The 15,780-nt window shown below is 40.2% G+C and overlaps 1 protein-coding gene across 6 annotated transcripts in view; it reads left to right on the top strand.

The window, feature by feature from the left end:
- Positions 1-15,780, top strand: part of RBPJ (recombination signal binding protein for immunoglobulin kappa J region) — a 152,006-nt gene that overhangs the window by 90,707 nt on the left and 45,519 nt on the right. Inside the window, exon 1 of one of the 6 annotated variants that reach the window (XM_056349280.1) lies at positions 1,784-1,858. The exons of the other annotated variants lie outside the window; for them this stretch is intronic. Within the exon in view, the coding sequence (XP_056205255.1) occupies positions 1,839-1,858 (20 nt within the window). The 5' untranslated portion in view covers positions 1,784-1,838. Of the gene's footprint in view, positions 1-1,783; positions 1,859-15,780 lie in introns of those variants that run through there. 6 annotated transcript variants of the gene reach the window in all.

Below are 15,780 nucleotides of genomic sequence, written 5' to 3' on the forward strand. Positions count from 1 at the left end.
GAGCCAATCAAAGTCCTTTCATACCTAATGAAGAGGGGGAAATCACAGTGGGGAAAGTCCCTTAATGATAGCAAACAATAGCTGTTTGTACAGTGAGTAGAATTACAGCAAACTTTGTTGCCAAGCAATCTCTTAAAACATGATTTTACTCATCTGAGACATTATTCATTGAATTAGGATTAGCAGTAGAGAGTGTAGGTGGGAGGGAAACCCAAAATCATATCACAGGATTACTGAAATGTTATCTTTATCCCTAATTTGGGAGGCAGCAGAGGTACGGAGGTGAAGTAATAAAAATTATGTGGGTTTTGGAATCTCTGTAGATCTTTAAATCAATGCAATTGTGCTTGAAGTGAGATTGACATGTTATACTAAAAACATAGAGGAAGCTGAATGGACAAGACAGAATCTTTGATGTAAACGGATTAATTTTCAAACACGGTCTCGTAATTGATGATCAGACCCTCACCTTGAAATGGTAATGTTGTTAAATAAACCCAAAAATTGGGGTGTTCTTTTGTTTATGTCAAACTTGGAGCACATCTAGGTAATTTTCTTTTGTAGATACCTTCTGTTCCCCTGACTATAGCCAGCAGCCTTATCTGAGAGGTCACCACAAAGTTCGCTTTATTGGTTAGAGTCTCAGCAGACTCAACAAGTTTTGTTTGCCAAACAAATGTATCTTACGCATTTTGGTTGCAGATAACAGCATTACCAAAGCAGGCTTTTAATTTAAAACTGATTTTTCAAAAATAATGATGCAACATTTCCATGTACCAAATCTCATAGATCTAATAGCTGTGTCTCTACATCCCAGCCTTGTACTGCTAGTTTTTATTCACTATTTGGAAAAGGATTTCTTTAACCATTTCCCACTGGTTTCCAAGCTCGGTAGGAATTTTCAGGCTCAACAAACAGGAGTGAAAAAGCCTTCAGCCGGCGCTGCCTGACAGAGCAACAGTGCAGGTTACCACCAGCTGGTGGGTTTTGACTTCTTTTACGGCTCTGGTAGGAAGCCCAAGCTGCTCCACAGTTACCCAAGGACTTGGTTTGGTTTTGTATGATTTCAGTGAATCCGACAGAGCAGGCACGTCGTGTATTGGCAGAAGTTCCACAAAAGCTCTGGTCTGAACTCCGGAGGAAACGTTCACTACACACGGGGGGGGCGGACGACTGGGGGGGGGGGGGCGGTGGGGGGGGAACTTCTCCACCTCCCCAGTACACCCCAACTCCTCGCTGACCGAAGGCCCCGCCTTCCCGCCGAAGGGGCCCGCCCCCGGCCCTCACGACGAGCCCGCCAGCCGCGCATGTGCCGGGCCCACAGACAGCACGAGGCGAGCGGCCCCACACGCGCCTCCCGCGGGGGGAGGCGGCGGCGGCGAGTTCCCCACGCCGGCACTGCCGGCCGATCCCGCCAGCGCCCCGTCCCCGCGCGCTAGCAGTCACCCCTCCCCGCCCGCCCTCGCCCCGAACGGTTTCTCCCCGCCACCGTTCCCCACGCCGGTCCGTCCCTCCCCGCCGGCGGGGGACGGCGCAGAAGCCAGACGCGCGAGCGGGCAGAGGGAATCCCTCGGTTCCCCCGCGGCGCCCTCGGCTCTCGCGAGAACGGCCCCGCTCTCCGCTCTGCCCGCTGGCCCGCGGCACCCAACTCTCGCGAGAGCGGCGCGGTTCCCACGCCTCGGCTGTTGTGTCTGAGGGGAGAGCCCAGGCGCTGAGTGGGCGGTGCGCGCCGTCCCCCCCGTCCCGCGCGTGTCTCACGGGCCCGCGCACGCGCGCTCCGGGCCCGGAGAGGGGGGCGCTCTCGCGAGAGTAGGAGTTTTGGCGAGAGTTTGTGGAAGATGGCGCCTGTTGTGACAGGGTAAGTGCGGGGGGTTCGCAGCGCCGCGCCGGCAGCCGTCTGTTTCTGGGGGTGCCGGGGCGCCGGCTGCGCCGCTCTCGCCCGTCGGCGCCTCTGCCGCAGCTCAGGGGAAGCGAGAGCCGCCCTGCGGACGGCCCGGAGGCAGGCCCCGAGAGGCAAACCCTGGGGGGCTGGGGTCCCCCCCGGGTGGGCGCACGGGAGGAGGCCCCCCGCGCCTCGGGTGACGGACCGCCAGCGGCTGGGCTGTCCGGCGGCCCCCCGGCGCGGAGGTGCCGGCAGGGCCGGGCGCTTTCTTTGCTCTCCTCTCCTCTCCGGCACCGGCACGCCGGTCGGGACTCCGTGCGGGGTCAGTGTTCATCCTGGCTGCTCCGGAGGGGGGTCCCTCTCTGAGGGCTTTCTGGAGAGCCGCGGAGCCCGGCGGGGAGGGGACCGCGGCTGGCACAGGCCGTGCCCCCTCATCTGTCGCCCCAGCTCATCTTGCCGCAGGAGGGGGACCCACGGGCTCTGCTGGCCACAGACCGGGAGCGCTCGGACAAAGGCTTTTGCTGCTGTGGTTGGGAGAAGTTGAGCGCAGTGCTCCTGCCCTACCTCGGCGCCCTTCGCGCGGGGAGGGTCGGCTGGAGCCCCCGGCCCGGGCCGCCGAGCGGGGCGGGTCTGTCACTGTCGCGCGTTGCGGTGGAGCGCGCTCGGCCGCACCGAGTGCCGCCGGGCTTACCACCCCTGCGAGCGGGGCACCCATCCCCTCAGGCTGGGGGACTGAGGTTCCCGTTCTTTCCTCCCTGCATGCTATTCCCAGGGCTTTTGTTGAGTGTTAGTTGCCTTCTTCCAAATACTGCGTTGCGGTGAAGGGCAGCAGCCTCCCCACCCCGGTATGCCATGCTGGATCATAACGAATGATAGTCGCCATCCCTTTCAGCCACGCAGGGCGATATTTAATCATGGCTAGCCAGCTGCAGCATGTGTCACGGTAATAAGTGACATGCTCTTAGCCACCTCCAGCTGATGAATAATAACAGATCCACTGCTGGCGTACAGTATGCAGTCTCACCTGCAGTGTTGCACTGCATATTGCCATCCTCACCATATCTTGCATTCTGCTGCCTATTGTAAGTTCCGCATCCTTTATTTTGGACTGAACTGAGCACGTGTGACCTCCCTCTGTGTTGAGGGAAGGGACAGTCAAGAGAAGAACAGGCCGTTTCTGTATTCCACCTGTTTGTTCCAGATGAAATCTTGACTGGTGAAAGTACTGCTGTGTCTTTCTAAAAACATGGACCTTATTTTATGATTTCACAGTGTGTCTGTGACCTTCTGTCTTCCCTGTGGGATTACATTGTCTGTAGCATTGGCTCTGTGGTTAGAGAGCAACAGCCTGCTTGGGGGTGGGGTGGAGTTGGTGGTTGATGCTTTTGTTCTCATGGAGAAGGTAGCATTATGGTATTTTGTTGTTTTGTTTGGCTGCAGTAGTGTTTCCAATTCCTCGCTTTTGCTTGTCAAAAACTATATCGAAGCTTTTGCTTGATTTGTGTCCTGATAAAGGCATCTTATGGCTCATACATGTTTTCCCAATTAAATGTTCTTTAGGGAAGCTGGTCTTGTTTGTTATGGTTCCTGGAGTGTACTATTTTAGAGGTTAGAGTTGAAAGAAAGGAACAAATGATTTTAAAGTTTGCTATCGGTATTAGTCTGTGCTCTAGATGGCGAATAAGTTTTCCCATGTTTCTATTAGTTTACTCCTCTGAATATTTGGGCTCCATTTCCTTTTGTTTATTGATTATTGCAGGTTTGTCAGAAGTGTTCTCATGTTTGTGACGTTACTTTTATCCTTCTTGGAGATCTGTTAAAATTCTGACAATAACAACTACAGTTATTTTTTTTAAATAAATGATGGAATAATTTGAACATTAGGAAAAACAGCATTTTAGCAAAAGTGAAAAAAATTGTGTGTAGTTTTGGATGTTGATGCTAATTTATTGTTCAAAAACTGTAAGTAAAATAATTCTCTGAAAAACAGTCTTGTTTTCTTATTGTTAAATATTTTTAGCGTTGGTAAAATGAAGTCTGTTTGGTTGATGTTATAGTTAGATGAAATTAAGAAGCCTGATTTTTTTTTTTTTTTGTTATTATTATTTTGTTACATGACCTGGTTTTGGAGTACGGCTCTGACGCTGAGTTTTCTGTGTGTATGAGGGTTAAAAATTGATCATATTCCAGTAGCTAATTTTTTTTTTTGTCAAAAAAGTCAGTAATAGAAACTTTCTTTCTAGGCTGTTCTGTAAAAGCTGACTTGCACAGGGAAAAAAGTTGAAATTAAAAAGCTGTAGCTGAAGAATGTAGTATGCAAATACTGCATTGTATTTTAGTGGGCAGCTTGCAGTTCTTACGGGTGCTCAGACTTTTGAGATAAAGCACATGGCTTTTCTGCAGTCAGTGTAAGCTAAATGTAAAAATACAATTTTTTTTTCCTGTGAAAACTGTATGCCTAAGCCTAAGTTATGGTACATTGCTTTATGATGTGTTGGAATGGAATAGTAGGAATTTATTGCACTATTTTTGAGGGACAGTCAGAGTACATTACCGGTTTCTTGTTTGCAGCATGTGGTACTCTCCTACTTGCATCACAAGGAATGTTTTTATCAAGATTGCTTGTATTTACAGTATGACTGAATCTAAATTGTACAGTGGCAGAACTAGATGTAATGAGAAGTACACAGAAACATGTAAGAAGTAATTGAAAATTAATTACTATTTGAACTATTATTTAACATGAAGTGGATAATTTATGGCTGGGATAATAGAATAGTATTTTGGGGTTTTGTGGAGTATTTTTGGTTTTGCTTGTGAATGATTTAGGGAAACTCATAATTTTAAGATGGCAAAATTAATAAAAATGTTATTTAATCGGGGAAGCATGTTTTGAGTGCAGAACACTTTGTTTTAAATAATTACTGATACTACAAAAATATCTGTAGGCCTCAACCAGTTTGAAAATTTTTGTGCTAGGCCTAATACAACCATATGACAGAGAGAATTTCTAATGCTATGAACTTATTTTTGTGTCATTTTAAAATGACATAAAATATGGAATGGTGTCTTCTCTGTAGCCTGTGACAGTCTGATCTTTTAAATATTAGAAAATAATGCAAGAAGCATTGCAAAAAAATCCAACAACAATAAAACCCTTGCAAAGAATCATGTATCAGCAAACAAGTGAACAAAATTTAGAAAGGGTAGATAGAAGTGATAAATGCTAGGCATTGGTTTCAGTACTTGATTAACAGTGAAAACCTCTGTAATAGCAGTATACAAGATAGTATTTGGGTTATTTTTCAAACAGGGTTTGCGTTGAAAAAGACAGAAATAACTGAGTGGGCTTATCACTAGTGTGATGTTTTCCATAGCGTTGTAAAGTAGAAAATTGTTTTAGTAACCCTTTTCTAAGTATCAGACTCGTTTAAGTTATGTGTCCGAATTAGTCATTCCAAAGTTCTGTGGTTAAGAGGTGTTTCCTGACCCAGAATACTTGATGATTGAAGGGTAAGGGAAGACACATCAGATCTGTGATGACACAGGAGAATGTTTGGCATCAGTGCAGTGAATTTTAGCGTACTGGTCTAGATGTGCCAGCCATCTGGTAGTTTTGTTTGTTTATTTGTTTTTAATGAGAACTATGGAAAAACTTGTAGGAGGTTTTTGAAGGATGACTGCTCTGTGGGGCTCTTGCAACTAGGAGGGCAACAGAAGAGAGGTTCAGAGGTGAAAATGTAAGTTTATTGAAACTTTAGCCTCATCTACATCCCAGTTAGTAATTTTCAGGATGAGGACATTGACCAGTAAGGGTCTTGAAGTAGAGAGTGAAGTGGATGCCGCTCAAGAGATGTCAGGGGAGGGTGGGGAGACTTTTGCGATCTTACCTTAGGCTAAAAAAGCTATCTGGAGAGGAATGTTCAGAATAAATAGAGCAGGGTCAAATCTGGATTTTGAAGGATGAAGAAGGGTGCTTCACTATTTCAGATGTGAACTGCTGTGGTCACAGGATAAAATTTAAGCTACTAAAAGCATATCTTCGTGATGTGGTAGGCACTACCAGGGTTTCAAACCCAGATTATTTCTAGGACCTATAGAAAAACATGGGTTAAGGGCTGAGTCTTAGTTAAGAGTCCTGAAAGTCAGTGACTTGTAGTAGTGGAAAGGAGACTGAAGCAGTGATAGAAAGCTAAGTCCTGTGTTTTGTCTGTGCTGAGGCTGAGCTGATAGCCATCTGTATAGAGAAAGAGATGCAGGCTGAGAGGTTAGCTTGGACGAACATGGAGGGTATGTAGTAGAAAGTATGTTTCTAATTAACGGCAGGGAGTTATTAGTTGAATTTGAATCCTGGCACTGGACAAAGTAAAGGAGAATGGAGAGGGATGCAAGACAGAAACCTGTTAAATGATTCATAAGATAGTACAGGTGAATAAGGAGGCTCCTTCAGGAGGATACACTGAAAGAACAATTAGAATGATAAGGGATGAATCATGAGAGCAACAATGCCAGGGAAACCAGGGAGAATATTTCTGGAAAGGAAGCATTGCTGGTAGCTTTGGGTGATTGACAGGTCTAGGAAGATAAGAATTGCATATTGATTCTGAGCCTCATCATAGGGTTAGACTGCAAGAGATGTTAGTGAGAGTGGCTTCAGTGAAGCTCAAGGAATGGAAACAGGATTGTGTAGACTATGGGAGTAGAATTCAAGGATAGGATGGTTCTTCAGGCTATAGTTTTTACTGTCACTGGAGTTTTAAACATGGTGCTTATAAAGATTTGAGTAATACCATAACTATGGCTATTGTATTGTGTGTATACACATAATGAGTGTTAAAGCTTGGGAAAAACTCGTTTACAATCAAATGAGTAGATGGTTTTGTGTGACTAACATTTAAATCATTACCAAGGAGCTTGTCAATGTCTTAAGTCTATTGGGAAATCTTTGGGAGCGCTGTATTCTTGAAGCAGTCTTCTGAGATGCTTGCAAATACTCAATCTTTTGTAGTTTCAGTAGGGGCGATTTTAGGAAGTTAACTCTTGATCTGGATTTTATTTGCTTTCATTGTTTATTCATTGTATTAAGTAGCTCTTTGTCATTTCTGACTTATTTTGGTTGATATAGAGCACAAAGAAAGTTTGAAAATCATCTTTTTATAACTTGATTTCTCCAGAAGTGCTCTACAGACTGTTTTATTAGGCATAGTATGTGTGCTTTTCTTACTGCTAGTCAAAAGGCAATATCCTTTGCCAATACCTCTTTGCAGAGATAACTCTTAAGTTTGCTATTCTGTACTATGAATTGCATTATTGATCATGGGATTGTGGATAAGAGTTTTTTTCCTATGAGTTGCTAATTTCTACTTCCCAATAATAGTTCATTCTAGGGTTGTTTTTAATTATTTTGAACTGAATCAATTTATATGTTTAAAAAGCATGTGAAAAGAAGCTAAAGTAGCCTATAGCTGCTTGTAAGGTCTTCCTGAAAGAGCCGTGGTGCCTTCATGGGCAAAGAATTTGAGTAAAGGTTTTATACATACCTATTCTATGCTATGTTTGCTTTTTGATAAAATTGAAGAAAGAAATTTTAATTCTAGATTTGTAAAGTACATATTTAATAGAAACAAGTATTCTAGCTTATGCAATACATTTGAATCTCTGTTGGGAATGACGAATGTAATTTATGCAAGATACTAGTTTCACATTTGGAGTGCAAATTGTGTCAGCAGAATTTTAAAGTTTCAGGACATCTTTTCTATGTTAGTAGTACTTGCCACCCTAAATTCTTTGGATGTTAATTGCAAGCACATTATTAACTGACCTGTATGGCACTGTAATGTGCTGAATCACTGCATCCCAAGAGCATTTCTCAGGGAAGGTATACTTTTAAGTGGATTTTTAAAATTATTTACATTATTGCAATATTTTACAAAATTGAGCACTTGTAGTGTTGACTTGCTTTTTAAGAGTTGCTTATTTTTTCCTGTGTATTTAGGTGAAGAAGGGAAAAAGGTAAATGTCACTAGCTATATTGTCAAATGTAATCTTAATTCTGTTGACAAAACTGGATTTGCCTTTTGAGTCTATACTATTTCAAGACAAGTTTATAATTATAGGTGTAAAATTATATTCTTGATCTTACTGAACTTTCATTATTTTTATGTGGAAATGTTTATAATACTCTTAATACTGTACACCTTTCATACTTGTCTTGAACATAACTGCAGTAATTAATAATTAAGATTACATGAGGCAAGGAAATTATATGGAATTATGGTTCTCTCTTTCCAATGTAAAAACTCAGAAGAGGAAACGACTGATAAATTTCTTTGAAGAGAAAATTATTAATAGAAAGTAGCAATTTTCCTATCATTATATTCTTACTGAGTCTTGGAAAAGTAAGTGCTAAACTTAGTTTGACATTATCTCATTTCCTGGGGTTCTGCTTTATGCTGTGGTGCTCTTTACTCATAATTCGCGTGCATTTGTGTGTGTGTGTTTTGTGGTTGCTACCTTTTTCTAAAAAAAAAAAAATAATGTTAGGTACCCTTTGAAACATAAAGAAACTCTTTCATTGCCTGTTCCTATGTGGCATCATAGGCCCCTTTTCAGTGCCTATGTATACTATTGAAAATAATTTAATTTTTCGAGAAATACTTAATGCTCTTCAACTGGAGTTTAGTTATCCAGATAGTGATATATGCCCATGTATATTCATGCTGTTTTGCATGTGAATGCATAAACTATATATTTACAGTGGTAAACATTTTTACCAAGAAAGGAAAGAATGTAGGGGTTTCAGTACGCATAGTCTAAGAAATCTCTTGGTTAAGATCAGTTTTACATCCTTGCAATAGGCAGAGGCTATAACTTTACAAGGATAAACACTATTTTTGGATTCCATTTAATATTTTTTTACAGTTTTTGAAGAGCTTGACTGTTCTATAAAATTTTACCATAAGACATAGTCTTTATAATGTCTTACTATTTTAATTAATCAGAGTATTCAATGAGTGACAAGCGGCTGGGGCATGATTTATTCTTTCTAAAACAATCTGAATGTTTTAGTCAACAGCATGTTTCTTCATTAAGTTTGTGATGCTTTTTTTTTTGAACATATATTTTATGTAGATAAGTCTTGAAAATATTCGTGTTGAAATTAAGTGTATATTTCTGTAATTATTTAAATAAAGCTCTTCTCATTGCTTCACTTGGAAAACATGAAGACATTAAGGTGGCTGTGTTACGGTATAACTTTTCCTCATTTGTTTTATATTCAGGAGGAAGAAATAATTTGTTTTCATTGTAGTTGCATGACTGACTTGTATGAAGTGGCATTTAATCAGTATATTCAAAATCCAGAACACTTGTAATAAGCAAGAAGATGTATTGGCAAGTGGTCATTTTTGACTGCTCTGTGTGAGATTACACGTGTTACTCTATTTTTCTGCTTCTGGTAGGTGGGATTCAAGGGTATGTATTGCAATGAGTCCTAGTCAGTTTTCTGATTGTTACGGTTATTTGAATATATTTGAATAGCAGAGTAAACATTTGTAATTTTCCCTTTTTGAGTATGGACAAATGTAGACATTTTTCTGTATGTGCCAGAGAAAAGTCTTTTTACTTGTATTCTTGGTAACATTGCTTGGTCTGTAGAACATTTCATCTGCACTTTTTTTTCAAACTATACTTTGGTGTGTTTCAAGTGTGTGGTGCCTTGGGAGACTACCAGGAAACTTGGTATCAGAATGAAACTTGATCAGGCAGCATGAAACTCAGAATTTTCTAAGCCTGAGAGAGGGTATTGAATTGTGAAAAATACTGGTCCCTAATTTTTGACGTACCATAGAAACGGCACAAAGTAAAAAGTACTCTTTAGGCAATATACTACTTTCATTTTCCTGGCAGCTCTTATTTTAACTCTGTAATTTAATTTTGTGTGGGAGCAGTGGCAGAGCATCTTGCAGGTAGTGTTTCTTTTGCAAGCTGTGGATTAGGAACTGCCAGTGTAAAAAAATAAGGTCTAATTTGTTTGCTCAGCAGAAGTTTGTGAAACTAAGCATTTATCAGTTTTTGGTAACAGTGTGGGGTGGTCTCTGGTAATGGGTTACTGCTTTCACCAGTGCTTTTACGTAAAGGGAACTTCAAAATGAAGGCCTAGAGAATTAGAGGTGCTTGTGCTCGCTCTGAATTATGCCATTGCGGAAGAGTTCTAAGGCCTGGCATTATAGAATAAATAATAATTAAACTTACTCAGTTATTTTATTATTGTTGTTGTTCCAGCCATCTGCGTAAAAGCCCTTCATGTCCTGAACATGAAAAAACAAGCACAAAATACCAGTGACTTGCCAAGGTCAAACGCAGAGTCCATGGAGAGGTGGAAATAGAACTGTTGTCTCCTGATTCCATTCTCATTGCTTCGTGTGGTTATGGGCTGTTTGCTGTTCAGTTTGCTGGGTTTTGACAGGTGGCATCATGTCTTCTCTCGCTACTGTGCCTGTGAAAGATGGTCAGCAGATACCAGACTTTCTTAGGTTTTCAGTCTGCATAACAGAAAGGTATGGTAAGCAAGACTAAGACTGACGGTATTCATAATGAATGTGTTTTGGTAATATTGAAGGATATTAGAATAGACACTAGAGAGATGCTGCTCTTACATAATGGAGACATAAAAGCAATGGCTAGGGCATGACCAGTGGATAAATGTGGCATGAAGAAAAATGAAGTGGTGCTGCAGTGTGCTATAGCCATGTCTTTATACTACAAAAGAAATTATTCTGTATAGGTATTTATTTTAAAATTCAAAATATTTTACCACTTTCCAAATCAGCCAGCCAGCTCTGACTTCAGTAGTGAGGGTAAGAATTCAGAAAAGAAAAAGCTTCATTGAAAGACTGGTGTTATTCTGCATGTGTGTATTTCTTTTCAGGCTCTCATAGTTTTGTAGTAGATACACAGTGATGACTAGTAAAATCCTTAATAATGTAATATCTTCCAGAAGTGAGGGGGATATAGCAGAACTATTTTGGACGTGTCTTTTCTGTCCAAGTATTTTTCTAGCCAAATTTTTTCCTTCTGCTGTTCATTGCCAGCACTGAGTCCTGGGGTGTTGTTTTTCGTTTGTGGTTTTTCTTTTTTTTTTTTCTTTTCCTTTTGCTTTCCAGTTGTTTGTTTTTTTTTTTTTTATTGCATGGTTGGTTTTGTTTTTGATTTGTTTTATTTAAATGTGCATTACAAATCTTTCGTTAATAAGCTATGCAGAGCAGTTAATCAAAATAAGTATTTGGGATCAGGCTTCCTCTTCGGAAGAGGCTTGTAGCACACTTGATGCATTGTGACAGGCTCTTTCAGTCAGTACAGATGATACTTTTAACCCTAATTGTCATGTAAAAGTTTGAGAGATCTTCATGTAAGTACTAAATTTACAAGTGTGGCTTTCAATATTAATTGATTTGCTGGTTATGGAGGTGAATGTGCCTCTTAGTTTGTCTGCAGGAGTGAAAGAAAAATATATTATGCAGAGATAGAAAACAGGGAGTTTTCTAGATCTGAAGTAATTTTTTTGCCATAAAGGTCATCAGAAACAGGAAGGTGAAGGCATAAAAACTTATTCTAGTATATTTTAATTAATAATACAGACATTGGCCAGGTTAATGTTCAATTTTGATAATACAGTAAATAAGAATTCTGTTAGCAATGCTACCACTTATAGCAGCACCCTCAAAGTACTCAGAACTGTGCTAAAAGAAATGTGAGAACTATGGTAAAACAAATGTCAGAACTTTTTCCATTTTTACTTGCAATGGGCAAGATACCTGTATTTCCTTGTAGTTAACAGGTAAAACAAAGGAGTCGTCATGAAACAATGTGTTAAAAAAAAAAAAAGAGAGGTCTTATTGAGAAGTTTTACTCACAATTAGCTTGTTGAAGTGATAAATCATACTTCAAATGGCAGCAAAGAAGAGTAGACCAGGCTCTTACAGTCATTTGCAAGTGTTAGAGTCTACTAGAAAGTATAGTTCAACTCTTTTTATTGGATCCCTTGACCTGTAAGGATAACTATTATTCTTTTGACTAGCTGCTACATGTACATTAGCTTTTGAGATTGCAGTCAATAAAAGGTGACCTCTGAAGGTATGCTGAAGGTACGTGACAAGACAGAGTTTGAAGCCAGTCCTTGTGTGAGCGTTCCCTGACTCTAGGCTGAATTTCCATATGGAAATAAAACATACAAGAACGAACTCTCTGAATGTTCATTCAGATAGTGCTTCTGGACAAAATCTTAATGTTTCTGGGTTTTTATATTGTTAGTACTTTGCAAGCAAGCAGAAAAACTGAACTGACTCTTAGCTGTTTCACCTTATTGCTGTGTGGCTCTTAAAGTCAGCAGTAGACTGGTTAGACTTGTCAGTTTGCATACTCATTAAAGTCTTACTGCATCGGTTCAAATTTGAAAGTTTTATCTTTTTTGGTTAGAACAGGTCTTAAAAAAACCCAAAAGCAACAGACCGATGTTTGCCAGATGTTATTAGGCAGTGATGAGTATTACATCTGTAGAGATAAGAGACTTCACTTACTGGAAGTTTTCCTCAGTGCTTCTGGTGCATAGGATTCAAATTGTGGGTTTTGTTGTTTAAGGTACTTTCCTAACATAGATTTTACGGGTGGTACTTTTGACACTTTCTCTGTTGTATTCAGTATTCTCCTACTTAATGTCCTGACTTTAGGCAATTTTGTTCAATAATGGTATTACTTCTTTTTTAAGATAGAAGATGCTATTCTACCATGTCCAAATCACTTTCCTAATATATTCTCCTTTTTGTTTTGGCATTAGTCGAAATGTGTATTAATCACTGCTTGACATTCCTTTCTGCTGATTCCAATTTAGATCTGGTCAATTCTGCTTCCTCTTGTTATATGTACAGTGTAATGAAAGAACTTTGGGGGTTTCTTATATTACTTAGTTGCTTTCAGTCTTGTTCTCTCCTGAATTTCATGACCAGCCCTCAATTAGTTTTGCTTCTACATCTCTTTACTTTTTTTTATGAAGTAATACAGCAGGATACTTTCTCTATGCTTTTTTTCCTGTGATGTTTCTATATAAGCCCAATTCTCTTTGTTCCTGGGCAGTCTGCGTTCGTTTACCTTTGTCCAGAACAGTATTTCCAGAGTACTTCCCAACAGTATTGCTCCGGATCTGTCATGTTCCCTTCCCTCCCCCCTCCCCCCCCCCTTTTTTTCTGTTACTTGCCCTGTAAGGCTTGTGGTGTGCTTAGAGCATCAGCACTGTTATCTACAGAATGGGGAAGTCACTGTTACTACTCAGCCAATGTGATAATATAACAACTGTATGTTTTAAGTCAAATCCAAACCCTATTCCTTGCTTTTTGGAACTTGGAGCTTGGCCATATCAGTGTCTTTCATTGTGAGAGGAGATATCTAATGGTATGCAGCTTGTCTCCCAGCTAAAGAGCTGGCGAGTATTGGAGAGAAAATAAAATCTGAAGAATTCAAGAACCCAAGATACCATGTGTAACAGAAGACAAAACAATGATACAGAGAAGTGAGGAAAATTAAGTTATATGGGGAAAGGCAAAGAAAGATCCTAGGTGTTAATACTGTGAAGGCAGGAAACATATTTTGGGAGGGGTAAGTAGATGACATAGTGGAGGATCACTTTATTTTGAAGGAGTTTCATTATTCCCTTTCACTACGCTTCTTTCTTTTGACATGTTTCAGTCCTCTTCTTCATCTTAGAAGTGTATGGGAAGCTATCACTATTTTGTTATTCTTTTGCTACTCCAAGAAGGATGGATAGAACAGAACTTTGAATTAATTAATTCAGAGACTGCAATCTGTTGCTAGTAGCATTGTAGGGAGTATATTGAAAGCTGTAAAGAAACAGGACACTTTGTTCTTTACTAACATGGTGTATTTCTAAAGCAACAGAACTGGGGGAAAGGATTGGTTTTGAAGTGATGAAAGCAAACTAAGTAAAGCTGAAACGAAGTTTTGAAAGCCAAATTCTGTAAATAAGCATTGCCCAAAAAGGGGTATGTGTGTATACAGGTAAGCTTCAGGTTGTTTGTTACACAGCTTTGTTATACAACTTGAATTAATATTGACTATACAGAAAGTTTCCTTTAACATAAGATGGGTTAAAAGAGCATGTGTAACTTCCTGCATAAAATTGTAACTTTTCTTTTTGCCTGGTTCAGTGGTTGAAGAGAAACACTAGATTTGCTTTTCTTAATATTGTTTTAGAATCTTAAGAGAAATGGTATTCATACTGGGATGTTTTAGTATAAGTTAGAAATTATCATTTTGATTGAAATAGTTTGATATTTGTTGTTCTCATCAGAGAACGCATCTTTAATAGTTTGTAGGTTTTGTGCTACACTTGTCATGAACTTGTCTGCTTATTTTTATGTCACAAAAAATACGTATCTGAAAGATTAACAAAGATATTCCTGAAGTAGGTGGGTAACACTGGTGCACTTTTTCTTTCAACAGTGAGCCTCGGTTTATGTTCAGTGATTAAGCAGCTCATGTAACCCTTTGGCTACAGGACTCCTATCCCCTTCATTTTGCAACAAGATTTAAAAAGTCCAATAGGCATGTCCTTTGCATATCAGAATTGAATAATAGTTCCAGCCAGTGAGGCTCAGTGTGTGCAACCTTTCTGCTTTGGTAAAAGGAACCTTCAAACATTCAGTCTTGCAACACTGGACTGTAGTTGGAGTAACAGGAAGCAAACACTTAAGCTTTGTCCTGGATCTTCATTGCTTCTTCTGTCTGTGGCCTCTTCCTTTTTCCAGCTGCTTTCTTCTGTCTTGGAAGCCAAAAGTAACTTCATGCTCTTCTCCCGAGAGCTGAGTCATTTATCAGCTTCTCCTTTGCCAGATAATCTGTAATGGAATACACTACATTTTCTTCTGGCTGAGGCCATTTATTGCATTGTCCACTTGCTTTTGCCTTTCTGTCTCAGTCTTCTTGATTTGTTATTCTGTCCATTTTCTACAGTGTCTACAGTTAATTGTAGCTGTTAGAAACATCTTCTTGAGGACTCTTGAGTTCAGAGTGCCCTAGGTCTTGGCACAGTATCATTACTGTAATCACCTATGACTCATACTGCTGGGTGGCAGGCAGGTTCAGGGAGCTCCTTTAACAGGGGCTCTGGCATACCTGAAAGGGTGGACTGTGTTGGTTTTCATTACAGAACTAGTCAGGATGATGAGCTTTTTCGACCTCTTTATACTCCTTGTGTATTGTGAAGAGTGGTGCCCTAATGGTGAGTATACTTTGGGTTTGTCCCACGGTGTGCTGGCATGGTCAACCAGATCTTATAACTATTGGAAGTAGCATAGTTGAGCAGACATTGGGTGCCTGTCATGGCATCGTTTGTGGTGTTAATGAAGATATATTTCCTAAAGGACATTATGGCTTATTGTTGCAAATCTCTCAGGGAAAACCTTTCCTTGGGGGGAAAAAATCTTAAATAAACAAAACAAAACCAAAAAACCCTGAAACCTCAGCTGGATCTGCAGCTTCTTTTTTTTTTTTTTTTACAAAAAAAAAGTCTTATTTTGTTCTCAAAGTTAGAAGCATCTGCTAGCAGGGCTGTATTGCATGGTACCAAAGTAAAACTGCTTGAGACCCTCAAATGTAGAAGCTCAGTTTTCTTATTTATTTAAATTAGCTTTTTGAAAAGCAAATACATGAGTAGTAGAGATTCATTATGCTTTCCCTTACTGTTTGTAGTTAGTTTTATTGAAAAACATTTGTATTATCGTACCACATTTCACAGCTGGCTTTCTTTGCATACCTTCAAAAAGCTGTGGCATTCTGTGTCAGTGCTCAGGTCAGCAGTGAGCATCTGTAGCCATGTGATTTTGGGG

The sequence above is a fragment of the Falco biarmicus genome, chromosome 1 (genome assembly GCF_023638135.1).
Source record: "Falco biarmicus isolate bFalBia1 chromosome 1, bFalBia1.pri, whole genome shotgun sequence".
NCBI classification, from domain to species: Eukaryota; Metazoa; Chordata; class Aves; order Falconiformes; family Falconidae; genus Falco; species Falco biarmicus.